At 36.5% G+C, this 19,619-nt stretch overlaps 1 protein-coding gene across 4 annotated transcripts in view; it reads right to left on the bottom strand.

Moving 5' to 3' along the window:
* Positions 1–19,619, bottom strand: part of Tmem117 (transmembrane protein 117) — a 517,186-nt gene that overhangs the window by 251,612 nt on the left and 245,955 nt on the right. For all 4 annotated transcript variants that reach the window (XM_045153094.1, XM_045153093.1, XM_045153095.1 and 1 more), the window contains one exon: positions 9,331–9,430. In XM_045153094.1, coding sequence (XP_045009029.1) covers positions 9,331–9,430 — 100 coding nt within the window. The remainder of the gene's footprint in view (positions 1–9,330; positions 9,431–19,619) is intronic.

The following is a 19,619-nucleotide window of genomic DNA, read 5'->3' as shown; positions in this document are numbered from 1 at the left end:
GAGTGAGACCCTGCCTCAAAAAAACTAAAAAGAAAAAAAATAATAATAAAGAAAAAAAGGAAGAAAGAAAAAGAAAAGAAGTAAATAAATACTTTTAAATATGGGAATGTGGACATGGCTCAGTGATTGAAGGTGCTTGCTTACAAAACTTGCTGGCTCAGGTTTGATTCCCTAGTACACTTGTAAATTTAGAAGCACAAAGTCGTACCTGCATCTGGAGTTGGTCTGCAGTGACAAGAAGCCTTGGCACACCCATACTCAATGAGTTTCTCTTTCTCTCTATTAAATAAATAATATTTTAAGAAATAGAATTTAAGGGCTAGAGCAGTTAAGCAGCTTGCCTGGAAAACCTAATGACCCATATTTGAATCCCTAGTACCCATGTAAATCCTGATGCACAAAGTCATCTATGCATCTGGAGTCTGTTTGCAGCAGCTAGAAGACCTAGTACACCCATTCTCTTCCTTTCCTTGTCTGTGTCTCTCTGCTTGCAAATAAATATATAAAATATTTAAAATAGTAGAACTTAAGTGCTTTTGCACTATTTTGAGAAGCAGATTATTCCTCTCATCATCTTTTACCTTTTTTTAACACCTCCTACAAGACAAATACTTCCAAATATGTGTATTTACGTGAATAATATCATCTGTAATATGGTATACATTTATCTTACCAATATTTCCACATACACATTTAATGCATTAATGATATTAGTAAATATTCAATATATTACATATAAACCCTAGGCTGCTTTATGTGTAATATATGTGTAAATGTTATTTTGAGCATATGGAATATGTAAGTATATTAATATGAATATTTCCTATATAGACGCTCTCAGATATAACATGACATACTCAGAACAGTGTTTTGCCTTCAGAGGCTGTTAAGTAAAAGGTAAAAATAAAAAGTTAAAGAAGTGAAAGGTGAGTACCTCCAACTATTAGTAAGAGAGCTACAAAAGAACAGCTTCTTGTTAAATTCTTGTCCTGGTTAATATTAATAACCAGACCTCATCTCATTTACCATTGGCTTCAGGGGAGAGATTCAAATAGCAATGCCTCCTCACATTTATGCATACTTCTTCAGGCAAATGATGAATAAATAGTACCTTAATAAGTACAGAACATTATGTTAAGAAAATTATAAAGAACGTGTGGACAAAGGAGATCTTGAGAAAGTATAAACCAAGTGATAGATATAAAGTGTAATGGAACTACAGGAAGTTAAAAGTGAGTTGGGACTGGAAAAGAAAAAAGGAATATCCCATGCCATTAGTAGGAATGTCTTTTTTTTTTTTTAAAGAAATTCCTTGATTTCTCTCAGATTTCAATGTACTTTAACACAATATTGTTCCTAAGTACCTTTTATACTCAGTATAACCCTTTTTTTTTTTTTTTTTTTTTTTTTTGGTTTTTCAAGGTAGGGTCTCTAGCCCAGGCTGACCTCAAACTCGCAGTAATCCTCCTACCTCTGCCTCCCAACTGTTGGGATTAAAGGCATGCGCCACCACACCTGGCTCTTCTTTTTTAAATAAATGAATATAATTGCATTCCACATACCTACTACATATAATGGAATTTTTTTGATATTTTTGTTTCCATTCTTAACTACATTTTAAAGCTCAGAATCCTTTTTCACTTGACATTCTTTATTTGTACTTTTCAAACTTGAATATTAAAAGATCTTGATCTTTTGGTGATACTATCTGAACACAGGAGGTTATATCCTCCTGTCTTGTGAATTTTTTTATGAAAACATTATTTTGAAGGAACATGAAACACAAAGCTAAAATATTTATACAGTCATTATAATATTTATATATGCAAATGAAAAATGACTACATGTAGCTCTCTATATTTATTAATGAATAAAAAGAAAATAGAAAGAAACTATTTTCATATTATCTTTGCTTCAATCATATGATCAAACTGTTTAGCTGTTCCTTTATTTTTTCTTTAAAAAAATTGTTTTACAAAGGCAGTAACTACTGAATCACTGTCCTTGAGCATATGTGGGTGGTGGTTTGTGCTGGTAGCTTGTCCAGATCTGCTTGCCCAACTGGCTGCTGAATCCATCAAGAGCATGCTGGATGCCTAGGGGCCCAGGCCTAAGGCCAACTGTCCCTGATCATATTCTGTTTGCCTTCTTCTCTTTCTCTTTCCTGTTTCATTTATCAAATCCCAAGTTCCTCTGAAGAGCGCTTCCTCAATAAATCATGTGCCCCCAAGTTCTTGATTTATGCTTTTCTCTAGAGATTCTCACACAATACAGAACCTTAATAGGGAAAAAATAAATTACTTAATGAAATTTTCAATCTGGTTTCCATTTTTACTGTGTATAATAATGAAATGCAATGTACAGATTTTCCAAAGAGAGCTGACACCATCAAGTAGCTCCTGTACACAGGTAAAGAATGAAAACAAATGGGAAACTTAGAGAATGTTCAGCTCTTGGGTCCAGCTCAGTGGTCAAATATCTGCTCTACACCCTTCTATTTGTCAAATCCTCTTGTTCACTGAATTGGCTAATTGTATCTTTCTAATTTATGTTTCACATTTTTAAATTCTTTCCTTTCCTATTACCAAGGTATATGAAGCTATTATTGCCAGCTTATTTATAGCAACAAATCAAATTCAATTATGCTTTTTATTCTGTCATTTTGAACTATCAAATGGAAATAATTAGAAAACTGACTTTGAACATAATATGAATTGTCAAGCTCTGTTCTAGGCAGAGTAACAAGATAGACTTAATGCTAGGTGGTTTCAGGTCATAGTTCATTGATAAAATTAGAATTTGCATAACAACCCAAAATGCAGTAATATATATTTTAATATGTTTTAACTAAATAAGTTTTTAAGTTTGGAGAAATGAAAACACCAATATTTTCCTCCCTTCCTCTCCCTCACTCTCTACCTCTTCCTCCTTTCCCTCCCCCTTCCTTCTCTAGTGAATAATAGGTTTAGAAGGACAATATAAAACACATTATACATACCATATTATATATGTATGTATACATATATAATTATAAATTTTATTTCATTTTTATATTTAAATTTAAAACATATTTTACTTTCAAACACTTTAGAAATAGTTTCTCACTCTATTCTACATTTTTATATAAATATTAACCTAGAAGGAATGAAAGTAATTCCCAAGTATAGCCCACTCTTTAAGTCTTTTAAGTCTCCAGTGAAGTTTATCCAATTTCCTGTCTTAAGTATCTCCTTGTTGAAATGACTAGGGGCATATCAGCCCAATTTCCTTTTACCCCATTGCTGGGAGAGGAATAATAAACTGAGAGCCATAATTGTTCAAGAAACACCCTGGCCAAGTTGGCAAGGATGGTCTCCTGCTTTATACTCTGACCTTTGAATTCAAGGGATGCCTCACTATTCTGGAAGAAATTCATTGATACCTAGCTCCTCTATGCAAAGCTTCTGTGTCTTCTAAGTAATGCAAAATTAGTTTAGTGTGAACTGTGAGCAAGTACAGCCTGGTGGGAGTGGTGTGAGGACAGAAAGAAATCAGGGTTGACTTCAATGTACCAGGAGCAACACCACCCACCTTCCCTTAACCTCCCAGCATTCCAGAGTGGCCATCTGCTGTAGTATGTTATAAAACTGAACTAGGGAATAAAAATTGAAAATTAATGCTTATGTGGTATCTATACTTTCAATAAATACACCTTTTAAGACAAGGTCTCATGTAGTCGGCCAAGGTCAAGCTTGAACTCTTCATCTTATAGCTCCATCTCCCAAGTGCAGGGATTATAGGAATGAATCAACACACTGGTTTCAATAAATATTTCTTGAACACTTATTTTATGGCTGGTTCCATGTCATTGGCTAGGACTATAACCGTGGATATAAATGATACTATTAGCTCCTGCCAAGAAGCTCCTAGTTGAGATGGCTTAGTGTTTGAGGTGCTTGCCTACAAAGCCTAAGTACCCATTTTCTACACATCCCAAGTAAGCTAGACTCACAATGTGATGCAAGCATGCAAAGTCAGTTAAAGTGGCTGGAGCCCCTGGCATGCCAATTTTCTCACTCTCACTCTCTCACATAAATAATAATGAAGCTCTGGGCTGGAGAGATGGCTTAGCAGTTAAGGTGTTTGCCTGCAAAGCCAAAGGATCCCGGCTCGATTCCCCAGGACCTACCTAAGCCAGATGTACTAGGCGGTACATGCATCTGAAGCTCGTTTGCAGTGGCGACACACCCTGGGGTGCCCATTCTCTCTCTTTCTACCTCTTTCTCTCTCTCAAGTAAATAAATAAATAAAAATTACAAAAAAGAAGTTCCTAGTCAAGGAAAGCAGAGTGCATATATTCCATTTAAGCAGACACAGTCATCTGAAAAAAAGATGTGGCAATTATAAATAGCTCTGAAGAAACAGAACCTGTGTGACATTCAGGAAGGCAACAACCATCATTCAAGCATTCACCCACAGAATAGGCACAAGTGAAGTAGAAGAGTATGACGTTTTTTTCTAAAGAACAGTGTCCTCACTTAGTGTTCTTCCTAAAGTCCCAGCAAAAGACATTTGTCAAATTTAAAATTTCCATTCTGTGTTATAATTCAACTGCAAATGCTATATTTTATTAACCCCCTAATGTGTAGTTATTAAATAAGCTTGTTTGATTCTAATGAAACTTCCAAGTTTCAATAAAAATAATATTAAAATCCAACACAATAAGCATCTGAAATACAAGTAGAGTTATCTGGGAAATGACTATGTTGTTTCCCTACCTGTGGCATTACTTCCTGAAATAAATGACAGCCTACCAATAATTCTGGGGATTGTCAGTCAAAGGTATGTGATACCCTTTGTTCCTGGGAGCAGATATGCATGCTGTGGTGTTTAGAAAGAAGAATGCCTTATGACTTAAATTTTTACCATTAGAATTTTCTTCTTAGATCATGGCTCTGTATACATTTGTCCTATGAATGGGATGTTAGGTAAAGCTAGGTCATGTGAGGACTGAGCAGGAAGGTCAGCCTATGAGAGCTTTATGCTCAGTAGTGTAAGGGCCAGAGATATTTTTCAGGCTGTATGATATCACATTTGTTTTGGGGATCACATCAGTCTTAGTATCATTTTTAAGCTAAGGATAAGTTTGAAATTATTTCCAAACAAGAAAACTCCTCCATTTCAGCATTTCAGAAATAAACTGAAAGGCATCCCATGATTGCTAATGTAAAAGTCACATGTTTTTTTCTATGGCAGTCACTGCATCATTGATATTCATCCCATACTAGGAATTCTATGCACATGAATGTCAAAGCTGTCTGAAACTCCTCTCATGAGGAAAAAAAAAATTTTTTTTTAATTATTGTATGCAGACCAAATGGCTGAACCTTCACTAGACCCTTACAGGAAACACCTGAACCACAAGACACTGGAGAGGGTAGGATCAAGACTAACCTAAATCTTCTACATCTTCCCTCCCTCCCTCTCCCCCTCTCCCCTCTCTCTCTCTCCTCTCTAACTCTTGTATTTTAGTTATGTTTTTCCTCATTTTCTTAGTGGGAACTGACCTGTAACCCCCACTTCCAGCTTGGGGCTATCATCTACAATGAGCTTTTGATCAGAGAAACCTACAAGGTTTCCCAAAACAATGACAGACTTCTGTCAGAGTACTTGATGACCCACCAAAGGTCAGTGGTAAGACCCTATTGCTGAAGACTCCATACGCAGCTGACACGTAAAATGGAACAGCATGGCTGGAAGCCAGGAGAGAGTCAGTCCCCAGACAGTCAGCGTGTCTAGTGCCAGAAGGTGCTACATGGGCGACTGGGGGAAATGACCAATATCTGTCCAAGCAACTCGTGGTCTAACCTAATTAACAACAAATAACCTGATGTGATGCCCACACAAGTGCAATAGTGGCACACAGCTATGGGGGGAAATCAACTGCTCTTGATTTGGCTAACTGATCCCCTCAGTGGTACAAGAAACAAGTCAGAACCATACCCAAACATAAGCCCACTCTCCAATATCAAGCTACCATCAATCATGGGGTACAAGAGGGCCTATACCTATCAAACTCTCTATCAAAAAAGTAAGAGTTATCTCAATTTTCTGGGTGCTAACTTACTCTCCATTGGAGAATCTGCTTCTCTTTTTCAGATAGATGCAGATCCTAAGGAGAGAGCTGCCGCAACATACCCCAAAAGGGGCCCGACTGAAACTAAGGAAAATTGGCAAAACAAGCTAGGGTGCTGTTTTCCTGATGAACCAGATACCAGCACAAAGGGGAAGGAGACCAACACAGAGAAAAATCAACTCCTACCAAATCAGAGATCCAGAGCCTCAGAGGCCCCCAACATCTCACCACTGAAGCAGACTAAAAGTGAACCCAACATGGCTCGGGCAAATTTTGCGGAAGAGGGGGTGGAAAGAATGTCAGAGTCACATGTTGGGTTATGATATGCAGAGACATTTATCATACCAATAACTGTGGACTAACTCCACAATGCACGACCCATTTATAATCAACAAGGAGGGTCCATTGGAGGGGGTAGATCATGGATGAGCCTAAACAATGGTACCAAACTACCTGTATTTGCTGAAAAGAAAACTAATAAATTAAATTTTAAAAAATTATTGTATGCATACACAACACACACACACACACACACACACACACACATATATGGACATTTATTGCCTGGTCAATGAATAGAAATGATGTGCTCTGGGAATTCTTCCCACGACCATACTTTCAAAGCAAGAGACCTTATATTAATTTGTCATTTCTATTCCTGTATCTAATGGGGAAAGGGTAATGCTTCATCTAACATAAGCCAAAAGAGACTTTGGGCTCTGTTCCAGTTTCCTGAAAGTAAAAGATGACAGGCCCATGAAATTCAAGACCACATTAAAAAGTTAAACCTAGAATATAGTTTTTTTTGTTTGTTTGTTTTTGTTTTTTTTACTCTAAAACCTGTTCCAGTTATATAGTAAAGTAGTAATCTGTGGGAGAACTATTTTAGGCTTGCTAGCAGAAATAAAATTCATTAAAACAGCAAATAATAGGGCTGGAGAGACTGCTCAGTAGTTAAAGACACTTGTTTGCAAAGGCTGCCAGCCTGTGTTCTATTCCCCAGTGCCCATATCAAGCCAGATGCACAAAGTGGCACATGTGGTTCATTTGCAGTGGTAGGAAGCCCTGCAGTGCCCATCTCTCTTCCCACCTTTCTGCTTTCAAATAAATAAATATAAATATTTTTTTCAAAAACTAACATAATAACCTATGACACTGAATTAGGGCTCCATAGGAGGCCAGACAAGGGGGAAATGGGACAGTCAACCACAGGGGATTGAAGGTCTTTGGTCAAAGCTACACTATGCACTATCTATATTACTAAAATGGTCTAGTCAGTTAGACTTATTTTTTGGATAAAAATGAAAAAAATTCCTAAGGTGGAGGACCAAGGTCTTCACGGTATAGGAAGCCCCATATTGGAGGAAAGTTTGGAGAAGAACTGGATAGAATTGGTCATGCACAAATAGTGATATAGTTTACATAGCAAATGCTGGCATGAGCCTGCAAACTCTAGAGTGATTCCTAAAGTCCAGCTGGTGCTTTGATGACTCTCCATTCACTTTCTTCAGGGTCAGTGTTGGAACAAAATTAGGAAGCAGTGGACCACATCATCTCAGTCTGATTCAGCTTTGGCAATAAGCAGGAAACTCCAGGCAGTCTGCACCCAGACCTGGAAGATGGCTTGGGGCTCTGACTGAGTGTCAGGAAATCTATGCAACATTAGGCCATCATTCGAGGGACCAGGCCCAGCTGAAATAATGTGAACAGCAGTGATAAAACACTTATATCTCCTTATACCTCAGCATGGTAAGAGGGCCACACATTTCATCTTGATGTAGTTTTCTTTTCCATTTTATTAAGCAGAACCAGAATCACAATTAACCTAGAATTTTCTCAAAGGACATTCTCCCAAATTTCAAGTATGTTGGATTTTTCAATTTATTTATCTCTGTCTGACAGTATTTTTTCTCTAATGAAAATAGAATATTTGATAGCCAGTAGCCTGGATTCAAGGTGTAGCCTATTATAATTGCTATTTTCAACGATTAAAAGTAAAATGAATATTTTAAGTTAATAGTGTAGTGTGAATGGGATAGCGCACATATCTGTAATCTGTTGCGTTAGTATTTAAATAATAAATGGGATGGGATGGGAAGAGGCTTGAAGCCAGGCTGAACAAACCTTCTAGTTCTTAGAGTAATGTGGCATGTAAATAGAAAGCTACATCATGAGAAATGTGATCTTGATTGATTTTGTTGTTATTTTGTTTGTATACTACAGATTATCGTTATACAAACCTAAATGGTATAGCTTCCTACACAAGTAGCCTATGTAGTATATACTATTTTAAGTGCAGTCATTTGGGGGACAAACCATACTTGACAATTGTAGGACAACCACAGTGAGCATGAGAAGTCATTCTTAATCCCTCAAAACATCTGTTCTAGGTAAGAAGTAAAGCTAGCAGTAGAAATGGCAGGGCCTCTGCCATGGCCATCATACACCTTTGTCCAGTTTGGTGGAGGTATGAGGCATCGTATCTACTTTGGTACATATTATTCTCAAGTCCTTAGACTGACAGAGATAATTAGCTGTGTTTGGGAAAGGATTCCAGAGGTGTTCTATTCTTAGGAGAATTATGTTCTTTGTACTCTGCATTTGTCCTATAAATTTATGGGACCCAAAATCTATTAGCAATAGGCTACATCTAAGGTTAAGTAATCAAAATGTTAAAATAGAAGTTTCCCTCTTCATAGGTAAGCTTAGCATGCAATATACATTTTCTTGTGCATGTTTATAATAATAAAACATGGTGATGCACAAAGAGATTTACAAGAAAAATTCTCACAACTATTGCTACTATTAAGTTCATAGGTTCAATATGGAAAACAAATACAGAAACCTGAAGAATGTTTCATGTAATCTTACCTGAATACTGTACATGTCAAAATTCCTAGTCTTCAGAAGAGTACAATTTACTAGGACAAAGGTTTGGTTAATAAGCATGTAAATGTTTGTATGTTCAAAGATATATGGATATACATCTCCCAGTGGCAACCCACCCTTAATACTCTGATCTTATTGATTATTTTCTGAGGTGTATAAATAATCCAATTTGCACTGTGGGTTAATGAATGTAAATTCTTAAATTTAGTTTATTCAAAAAATAATTATTGTACTCTAGACCATCAAAAGCATAGACTTTACAACATTGTAAACACATCTCCTACCTGACATTTGTTTAAATCAGAGAAATTAAAATTTTTTCTTACCATCCAAGCTGTGACAAAGTCCCCCATCCAGGTCCCTACTGCAGCTAATTTCATGAAACTTTCATTGCGGATGCCCATATAGTCTGTAATGATATATGCTCTGTGGAAACAAACACACAAGACATTGCTAGGACTCAGAGAGCCATATCGTCAAAGCTTCCTAGCACAGAAGTGCCGAGGGGCTTTTCCCCTCTCAGCAAGCCTCCTTGTTGTTTTGCCACACTTTTGCCACATGTACTTATACATTTGAAAGGCAGGGAAGAGGAATTTTGGGGATGTCTGTGTCAGTTTCAATTAGATTTAAAGGACTGTGGGTTTCAAATATGCCTTTCACAATTGACTGTAAGACTGACCCAGCTTTTGAAAAAATCAAACAAAAATAGCAACATCATTTCATGCTCACTCAACTAGGAGCAGAGCAAAAACAACTACTGAAGTAGGGAACTTGAAAGGGGAAAGAAAAGCTAACTTGTCTCCAATTCTTTCCTCTGAATTACTGAAAAGGTATTGGGGAAGAGTAAGATATATCACACTCAAACAATATTTAGGATTCTGTCAAATTTTGACAAAAACTTCAACACAATGAAGCAATGTAAAATATGATTCGATATGAGACTTAAGTTATTCCTGAAAATGATGACCAAAATATTCAAGTTGTTACTGTATTTTTGTATAGTTAATTCTTATTTGTGTGAAACTCTAATTCATATTCTTCAAAACTCAAAAAGAGATTCACAGGGGTACAACCAATGGCTAAATAATTTTCACAGTGTCATCTATGTAGTATTTTTCTACTTTCTCAAATTATAATTTCTATTAATTATTGTTCTCCCAATTTTAGAATTTCTCTGAAAAAAACATATCTAATCAATAACAAATAACTAACAATTAGTTCCTGGAGTTAACTACTCTCTCCCATTGTTTTAACTCGGAAGTTTTTTACTCATTTGTTTTTATTTTACACCTTTTCTTAAAAATGAGAGTACAAAAGTTGATTCTTCTTAGATTATTGTTAGTTAGATAATGATATGTTTGCTATTTGTTATTAAAATTACAAAACTGTGGGGCTTTGAAATCACTTTGAGGAAAGCCATCTTCACTTCAACTTTCTTTCTGAAGCTATTTCAAACAGCTGGTTTTCCCTAAGAATAAACAGATATTTACCTAGAATCAAGCTTATGAGCTCTTAAAACAGTTTCTTTTCCACAAGTTTATTCACCTTTCTATAGAAGTGTGTTGAGGTCTCATTCCAAAATTTTAGATCTACAGTTCCATGGATTTTCACAATAGATGAAAAGTTACAACTACCACAAACCACATGCTTACAATGTGTACTTCAAATAATTCTCAACCAACTTCCATGTAAGTATAATGACTTGTTCGATTAGTATTTCACAGATATGAATAGTCAACATTGAGAGAGTCTTTGCAACTTGCCAATGGCAAGCTCCTTGCAAGTGACGAGGATAAAGCTTAAATGTATTGTTTCTCACATGCAGGTATTATTATAATTTCTTCCTACACGTACTTGTGGAAATGGGGAAAACACATAGAATATCTAGTCTGTATGTAGCATTTTAGTAAACAGTAAAGATCAAGACAATTCTCTTGAAGATAAGTCATAGTAAAAGTAGTTCAGCAGTAGTTGAAGTTATGACTCTTCAGAGCTACTATCATAATCAGACTCACTCATTTCATTTTCACCAATTGGAGTGGCCTGTACCTGCAAGGTCTCAAGTTAACTTTTATTCTCATTCAGCACACTATTATTCAAAGGCTCTGGAGCAAACACTGTGGACCCTGGAATATGAACTCTAGTAATTGTTCAACCTTTATTAATGACATCTATTTTAATGAATATGAACAATGTCATTTTCAAAATATATGATGTCATAGTGAAAATTCAAGGGTACATAGTTTGTGTTTATATAAATATGTGTAAGAGAAGGCATCATTCTTCTTCAGTATCTAATAATAGGGATGGGATGCATACTCTTGCAATAAACCAATGGTGCAGCCAAGAACAACTAAATCTAAGAATAAAGTACTCCAAAAGTCTTGCTAAAGGTGGACTACAGAAAATGAAAAACCATATAGGAAAGAACTGTGGGAGGGTTAGTTGTATTTTCTCTGAGTATACTCATCCACTCTGCATGTAAGGTGAAAAGGCAACACTGAGAATAGCCATAGAATAGGATAATCTCAGTGGAAACTAAAGGAACCAAGATTCAAGTGATAAAGGACAAATCCAGATAAGAACATGACACACAGTTGCTTTGCCTATAAAACATTTGTCATGTTCTGAACTTTTCTGAAGAAGAAACTGTAAGACTATACAAAGTCTCTAAAAAAGATTGTGGATATCTGGCTAGAAATGTTATAATAGTTAAAAAATTGTCAGAGTGTGGTCCAGAAAAATGCAGGTAAGTGGAGGCTAAAGCAAAGATGCTGTGTACTTGATGAGTGTGCAGATTGGCAGACATAGTACACCCCTGATGAGCATGTAAATTGGCAAAGATGGTACACACTTGATGAATTTGTAAATTGGCACTCACAGAGTCCATTGAATCACTGGGCTGCTCATACTCTATCTTCTCACAGAAAAAAGTGTGAGCCTTTTATAGACAATAAAATGTCATCTAAATCTTGTAACCTTTTATACATGATATATACTGTTCATTCATAATTTACTAGGATTTCAAAAATAGGATAATATCACTGAAAACAAAGAGAAATAAATATGCCTAACACATAATAACATGCTATAAGCTCCCCCACAGCACTGTTTTTATGTAGAAAGTGGTCAATAAATATCTCCTAAACAAATAAATTATTGAAATGACATCATTATTCACATTTATTCCCATATGTTATGGGTACATCTATGCATATGAAACCATAGGAACATCAGTGAAATGAAATTGAACACTGAAGAACTTCTACACAGGGAAAATGTTATTAAATTATTGGTGCATTTGCTATTTTCCCCCAAACTACATTTGATTGCACAATAGCTGTCCTGGTTCATCTAATACAGCAACACAAAATGAAAAGGTATCATTCTTTGTGGGCTAAGAGCACATGATTGGTACTAGTTAATCTAACAATGCTCATGAGATAGCACACATAGTTTATGAAATATCCAATTTATTTAAAATGGAACAGTAATATACAAAACTAATAATTATTCTCATTCAAAGTTTGGAAAAATATGAGGCAATGTTACAAGTATGCAAAATTGTCATTAAAATTCAATTTTTTTAATTAATTTGCACAGCCATTAGCATTAAACATATTGCCTGCTTGGGTTATAAAGAACAGAAGATATATATTTTCCAACAATTTTAACCAGTTTGAAGATCACTGTAAAAAAGTGAGTTGTGGCTTAGCAGTTAAGACACTTGCCTAAGGACTCAGGATTGATTCCAGAACCCATTAAACCCAGATGAACATGGTGGCACATGCAGCTGGAGTTCATTTGCAGCGATTAGAGGCCCTGGTATGCCTATTGCCCACCACCCCTGACTCTTTCTCAAATAAATAAAAAAAAATACGTAAAATAAAATAAAGTGAGCTGTGGAGTTGCATATATTCAGTGGTTTGAGGGACTGATTGACAGTTTTTATATGTGCCATTAAAATGAAGCTATGTTTGGTGCATTTGTTTATTATTTCAGTTATTCACATATCATTTGTACTTTATTATTTCCACTATTATTAAGTCTACAAAATATTGCAGATATGCCAGCTTACCAGGTAAAATTCCATAATTAATTTCCTTTTAGGATATAACCTGATTTTTCTTGTGATTTTAAATTTATCTATCAATAACTAATGTATAAAGACCTCTATATAGCATCTGGAAAAGATAAATAATTATAATAACTAAGACTACCATGCATAGGAAAATCTTTGTAGTAAATGACTACACTGAACAAACTCTAACATAATCTAAGCAGTTCATAAAATAACAATAAATTGAATTGGCCTTATAGGTGACAGTCTTGATCACTATGAAAGTTCCAATTCACTTCTATATGTTATTTATACCTTAGTGGATCCAGTCAATGCTAGATGATTTAGGGGTTGAGGCTCTAAAAGTTTAACAAGAGGTAGTAAACATATATCACTGAACCAATATGGATTCACGCTTCACTGAAGATTCATCTGTGGCCAGCTGGAGTCATAATGTCACAGCTGTCTCTTTCAGCCATATTTGGGAAGCATAAACAAGATTAGGGACTTGATCCACAAGTAAATCATGAGGAAAGAGTTGACTCACAAGAGTAGACACCTCAGTCAAACACAGTGAAACACTTGTAAAAGCTCTAAGATTTCTTATTATGAAGTACTGCAATGTGCAAGGAAGTAAGCAGGCACTATTGTATAAATCATTTCCAATTATTGTTGTGGCTGTAATAAAACAATTAACAATTTTCATTCTTTTAGTCAATCATTGTTCAAATAACCACATTATAGTTACTTTGCTCAAAAATTGTTATTCTAAGGCTGGAAAGATTGCTTAGTGGTTAAGGCACTCACCTGCAAAGCCCAAGGATCCAGGTTCGATTCTCCAGTTCTCACGTAAGCCAGATGCACAAGGTGGTGCATGCATCTGAAGTTTGTTTGCAGTGGCTAGAGGCCCTTGCACACCCATTCTCTCCCTCCCTCACTCTCTCTCTCATAAATAAATAAATAAATAAAATATTTTAAAACATTATTATTCTAGACTATTAAAAAATTTGGATGGAGCTCAATTCATGTATAAGAACCTTCCAGGACTAGGAAAATGGCTCAGTCAGTAAAGTGTTTCATGTATAAGGTTGAGGACCTGAGCCTGGTATTCAGCACCCATGTAAAAACCAGGAGTGATCCTGAGCACATGTAGTCCCAGTGCTGGGAATGTAGACAGAGGAGGATCCCTGTAGTTTGCTGACCAGCTGGCCTAGCTGAATTGGTGACTTTAGGGTTCAGTGAGAGACTAGGATTCAAATAACTAGATATGGGGAGATGGTTTAGTTGTTAAAGTGCTTGCCACACAAGCATGAGGACCCAAGTTTTGATCCCAGAATCCATGTAAAATGCCAGGTGTGGTGCTGCATGCCTGTAAATCAGTACTCTGAAGGCAGAGATGGAATTCCTAGGGTTGGCTAGTTAGCAAGTCTCATCAAATTAGGTAACTGCAGATTTGGCAAAATCTCTCAAAGAATAAGGTAGAGATGAAAAGAAGACATCCTATTCAACATCTGGCTTCCACATGCACATGTGCCCATACAGACACACACACACATGCATATACACATATTCACTTACATGTGCATTCACATGATGATGATGATAGACAGACAGATGATAGATAAATACACACACACACACACACACACACACATATATATACATAGACAGACATATTAAGGAAAACACTCAGTGTTGACCTCTGACCTCCACACACCAGTTACAGAATATTTAAAATTTATTTTATTTATTGATATGAGGGGAGAAAGAGATAGAAAGAATGGGCACACAAGGGCCTCCAGCCACTGCAAATGAACTCCAGACATGTGCTTCCATGTGCATCTGGATTACACGGGTATTGAGGATTGCCTACATGAGCCTTAACCACTAAGCTATCTCTCCAGCCCAAGTTATAGAATTTTTATCCAGAGTTCCTTTTCTAGTTATTCTTTTGTGAACATCACCATACACAACTTAATTTGAAACTCAAAATGAGCCTATTTCTAAACTTAAACATAAGTAAAACCCTCATATTTTTAGAAAATTAAGTAGAAAAATTAAAAAATGGACAAAGTTGTTTAATTCTGATCTCATTGTTAAGAGAATGCAATAAATCTCAAAGGCATACAGAGTCACAGATTATCAAAAAGCAATTTCATACCTACCTTAATCAAACTTTAAAATTAAATAACATTCCATATGTTCAGAGGCATTCCAATAAATGTATATAATAAACTATCATTTTATAACCATGAAAGTAAAGTACAAGCTAAGATAGAATGGCATGAATAATTCAGCCCACCTAGTGATGTTTCCTTCCAAACTAACTACAAATGCAAAAAAAAAAAAAAAAGGAAATAAAGCAAAAAAGATTTTGATGTTATTCAAAGTAGAATAAAAAGTTCAATTCTAATGGATATGTGTCAATAAAGCTGTAAAAGGGAAAAATGGGTTTAAAAATAGAAAACACTGGAACAGAAGTACAATAATGTTCTGTAAGAAAATATAATTTGTCCACTCTGTAATAAGTGCAGAAACCTGAAAAATAAGCCTGGTTTTTACTTAGAACTAAAATTTGAAATCCAGGGCATTTAGGATAACTATTCTGTTCCTCCTTTTCCTTCTTCCCGTCTTTCTACTTTTCTTGACCCTCATTCGGCTTCTTTTGAATACAAAGCTAACCACATTTATATTCATGAATGCACTTGCTATTATCATTTGAGTATGAAGCCTCTCCATGGGCTCCTGTTTTGAGCATGTGCTCTTTAGCTGGGGGCCTGTGGAGCCTTTAGTAGGCAGAGGAGTCCACCTGGGGAAAGTAGGTCCTTGGGCCATTGAAATTTTTACCAAAGCCCCAGTTCTCACCTCATTCTCTCAGCTTCTTGGTCTTCCACCATGCAAACAGCTAATACAACCATTTTGGGTCACAGACTAAGCCATCTCACCCTGCCTTCCTTACTATAATGGACTGATAGCTTCGGAAGCTACCGGCCAAAATAAATCTCCTCCTGCTACTACTTTCACCATGTCACAATGATAGAAAAGCAATGCAGAAAATTAATACCAAGCAGAAGGGTTTTTGATGAAATAAGACTGCATGGTTCTGAGTTCTTTGTGGTAGAAATGTGGAAGAGTTTGGACAGGTGAACTATCATATGACTCTGGTGAGAATTTTGAATAAGAAGCTGATAGAAATGCAGACAATAAAGATATCAGACAGGAGAAAGACTATCATAATTGGACTAGAGGATATTTGTGTTATATTCTGGCATCATATGTGGTTATATGTTATCTTTGTCCTGAAAATTTGAATGAAGCTGGATTCAAACGTCATAATCCCATTAATAGAACAAGGAAAATTTCAAAATAGCACAGCATTTAGGGTATGGTGTGGTTATTGTGGACTGATTTAAGCCAGCTTTACCATAAGAGTAAGGAGCAAAAAGCAGAGCAAAGGAATTTGAAAATATGAGCTTGGCAAGAAAATGAGTATAAATATAGCTAAAGTTACAGTGGAAGCCAAAGCAAACAAAGTAGTGGTGATGAAGAGATGGGCAACAGCATAAAGAAGCTGTGAAATTTCCCCAGGCATTATTGGTAAGATACCCTGAGAGAACACTTCATGCATCAAAGTCTGTAGGATGTAAAAATGAAAACTCATTTGAAGATTTTCCTTTACAAAGAAGAGTCCTAGGAATGCTCTACTAGAATAAGGTCACCCTTTCCCAAGATCAGCTACATAGACACTTAGAAGCTTCTACAGCTGTGGTCCAAGAGGGCTTGGGTCACATTTCAGGGTGGCAATAGAACTTGGTGTTGTCTTTGTGATGCTGCTCTTGGACACAGGCAGAATATAGGAGCTATATGGTTGTGGAGGCTTGTACCAAGTTTCAGGAGAAAGGCCTGTCATGACAGGCAGTGTGTATCAGGTTCAGATTACCTGTGGGATTGTCGTTGAGGGGGCTAAGCATCAAACTTTAATGGTGAAGCTTCCGTTGCAAAAGAGTCACGAGAATTTTATTTGTACCAATAATATGGGATATCTGCTAAGGAAACCTCCAACAGAATATAGCTACAACAGAGCGTAACCAACAGAGGAGAAGCCACATGTGCTACAAGTGAAAGAGCTACCGGGCAGGGCTGCCCCGGCTGCTGGATTCCTCACAACACCTTGGATGCTAGGAAATGAGCTATGGGATTTAATATTTGTCCTGCTGGGTTTTAGTATTGCTCTGATCCAATTGTTCCTTGTCAAACTCCTGTTTCTCCCTTTTGGAAAAGGAATATTTGCTCTGTGCTATTGTATATAAGAAGTATATAACTTTCTTTTTGATTTTATATGGGCTCATAGCTAAGATCTAGCTTTATATCTTAAAAGAGACTTTGTACTTCGTGCTTCTGAATAATGTTGGAACTATGAGGGCTATGAGAGCTCTTGAAGTTGGGCTGAATGCATTTTGCATTATGATATTGCCAGCACCCTCTAGGGGTCAGGGGAGGACTGTTAGGGCTTGTACCTGAAGTATCTCCCACTAGCTCACATTGTGAGCGTGGTCCCAACGAAAAGTGCTATTGAGGAAGCGTGTCCTGTGGAGCTTTTAGGAGGGTGAGGTCTAGATAGTGGGTGTAGGTCACTCAAATTGGGCCTTTGAACCACTTAGCCCAGACCCAATTCCAGCCCTCCTCTTGGTGTCCTGATTCCTGCATGTAAGCCACCACTAGTCCAGGCTCCTGCTGAGTAGGACTGAGCCACTCTGCTATGCCTTCTCACTATGATGGATGGAAATCCCCAGTAGCCATCAGCCAAAATAAACCCTTCCTTCCTTACATTATTCTCTGAGATTTTACTTCATAGTGATGTAAAAATTAACTAATATAGTTAGTACTGTGAAATATATAAAATTGATAAAATACAAAGCAGGTAGAAATAACTAATTTTCAAAATGAAAAAGAAACATTGCCATAGATTCTGCAGAGATTAAACAAGGCAAGTGCACAGTTGAAGAAATGTTGCACCAATAAAATTGAAATTTTGACAAAATAAACAAATTTGTAGAAAATCATTTAGAATATACCAGAATATACACTGGAATAAAATGCAGACCTGCAACTATTTACAACATTTTATCTATAATGGTAAACTTTCCCACAAGAAAAATACAGGCCTAGATGTGCATATGGGCACTGGGGGAAATGTACAGAGATGCTTATAACATCATTATTTATAACAGCCTGAAACTGAAAAAAAACTGAATGTTTGAGAACAAAAGAATGAGTAAATATATTATGACATAGACATACAATATAGACTATTCAGCAGTGAAAATGAGCAAATTACTACTATAGAAAGCCTGATGGAACTCAAACTATTGTGCAAAAGAAGCCCAACATAAAAAGGGAACATATTGTCTGATTATAAATACACAAAAGTTCAGAAGTAGGTAAAACTGAACAACAATGTTATAAAAGTGTTACATGTGCTAAAACTATGACACAAAGGCAGGAAGGAGAAGTTTATTTTTTCCAAAGTTCAGTCAGAGGCTTTTTGGAATGTTGTTAAGGTTCTTTCATTTAGCATGTAAGATGGCAACAGGGGTAGCTGGGTAATGCACAGAATGAAACCTCATTTGACATAAGCTGCACATATGTTATGTGCACTATGCAGGGACTCTATATCTCCTTTTAAGACAATTACAAAGGAGTTCTGGAACAATTACTGAGCAGTGAAAGGCACTTGCTTACAAAGCCTGATGGTCTAGGTTCAACTCCCCCAGTACCCACATAAATCCTGAAACACAAAGTGACACTTGCATCTAGAGCACAAGGGCAAGAGGATATGTGCACACTGTCTCTCTCTTTTTCTCTCTTTCCACCCCTCTCTTTCTCTCAAATTAAAAAAATAAATATTTTTTAAAAGACAATTATAAACAGACCTATTAGGATGGTAGCGGCTCCAGATATGCTATATTATCATTGTATAAGAGAAGCAATGGAGTAGCTTTTGAGAGAAAATTATTTCCAGGTCAATTTGGAAGGAGCCACATGAGGAGGTGAGGTAGAACAAGAGTCCCAAAACTGACCCAGCCTCTGCCTTAGAAACAGACCAATCTTGGACACGACCTGCCTAGAACAAGGACAAGAAAAGGAATAATCAAAGATGAAATTGGGGCTGGAGAGATGGCTTAGTGGTTAAGGCGCTTACCTGTGAAGCTTAAGAACCCATGTTCAAATCTCAGGTCCAGGTCCCTCATAAGCCAGACAAACAGTGATGCAAGCACACAATGTTACACATGCACACAATGAAGCATATGCGTTTGGAGTTCGTTCATAGCTAAAGACCCTGGTGTGTTCTCTCTCTCTCTCTCTCTGTCTCTCTCTCTCTCTCTCTCTCTCTCTCTCGCTCTTTCTCTTTCTCTTTCTCTTTCTCTCAAGATAAATTTGTAAAAAGGTATAAAAAAAAATCAGATGAAACTGGAAGTTAGTTATGTAATGGAAGGTACTGAGTGCCTGCAATGTAATTTATCCATACTTTGAAGCCTGTGGATAGGCCACATT

Source organism: Jaculus jaculus, chromosome 6 (assembly GCF_020740685.1).
Source record: "Jaculus jaculus isolate mJacJac1 chromosome 6, mJacJac1.mat.Y.cur, whole genome shotgun sequence".
NCBI classification, from domain to species: domain Eukaryota; kingdom Metazoa; phylum Chordata; class Mammalia; order Rodentia; family Dipodidae; genus Jaculus; species Jaculus jaculus.
Note: the sequence above shows the minus strand (reverse complement) of the source record. Positions and strands in the feature narration are given on the sequence as shown.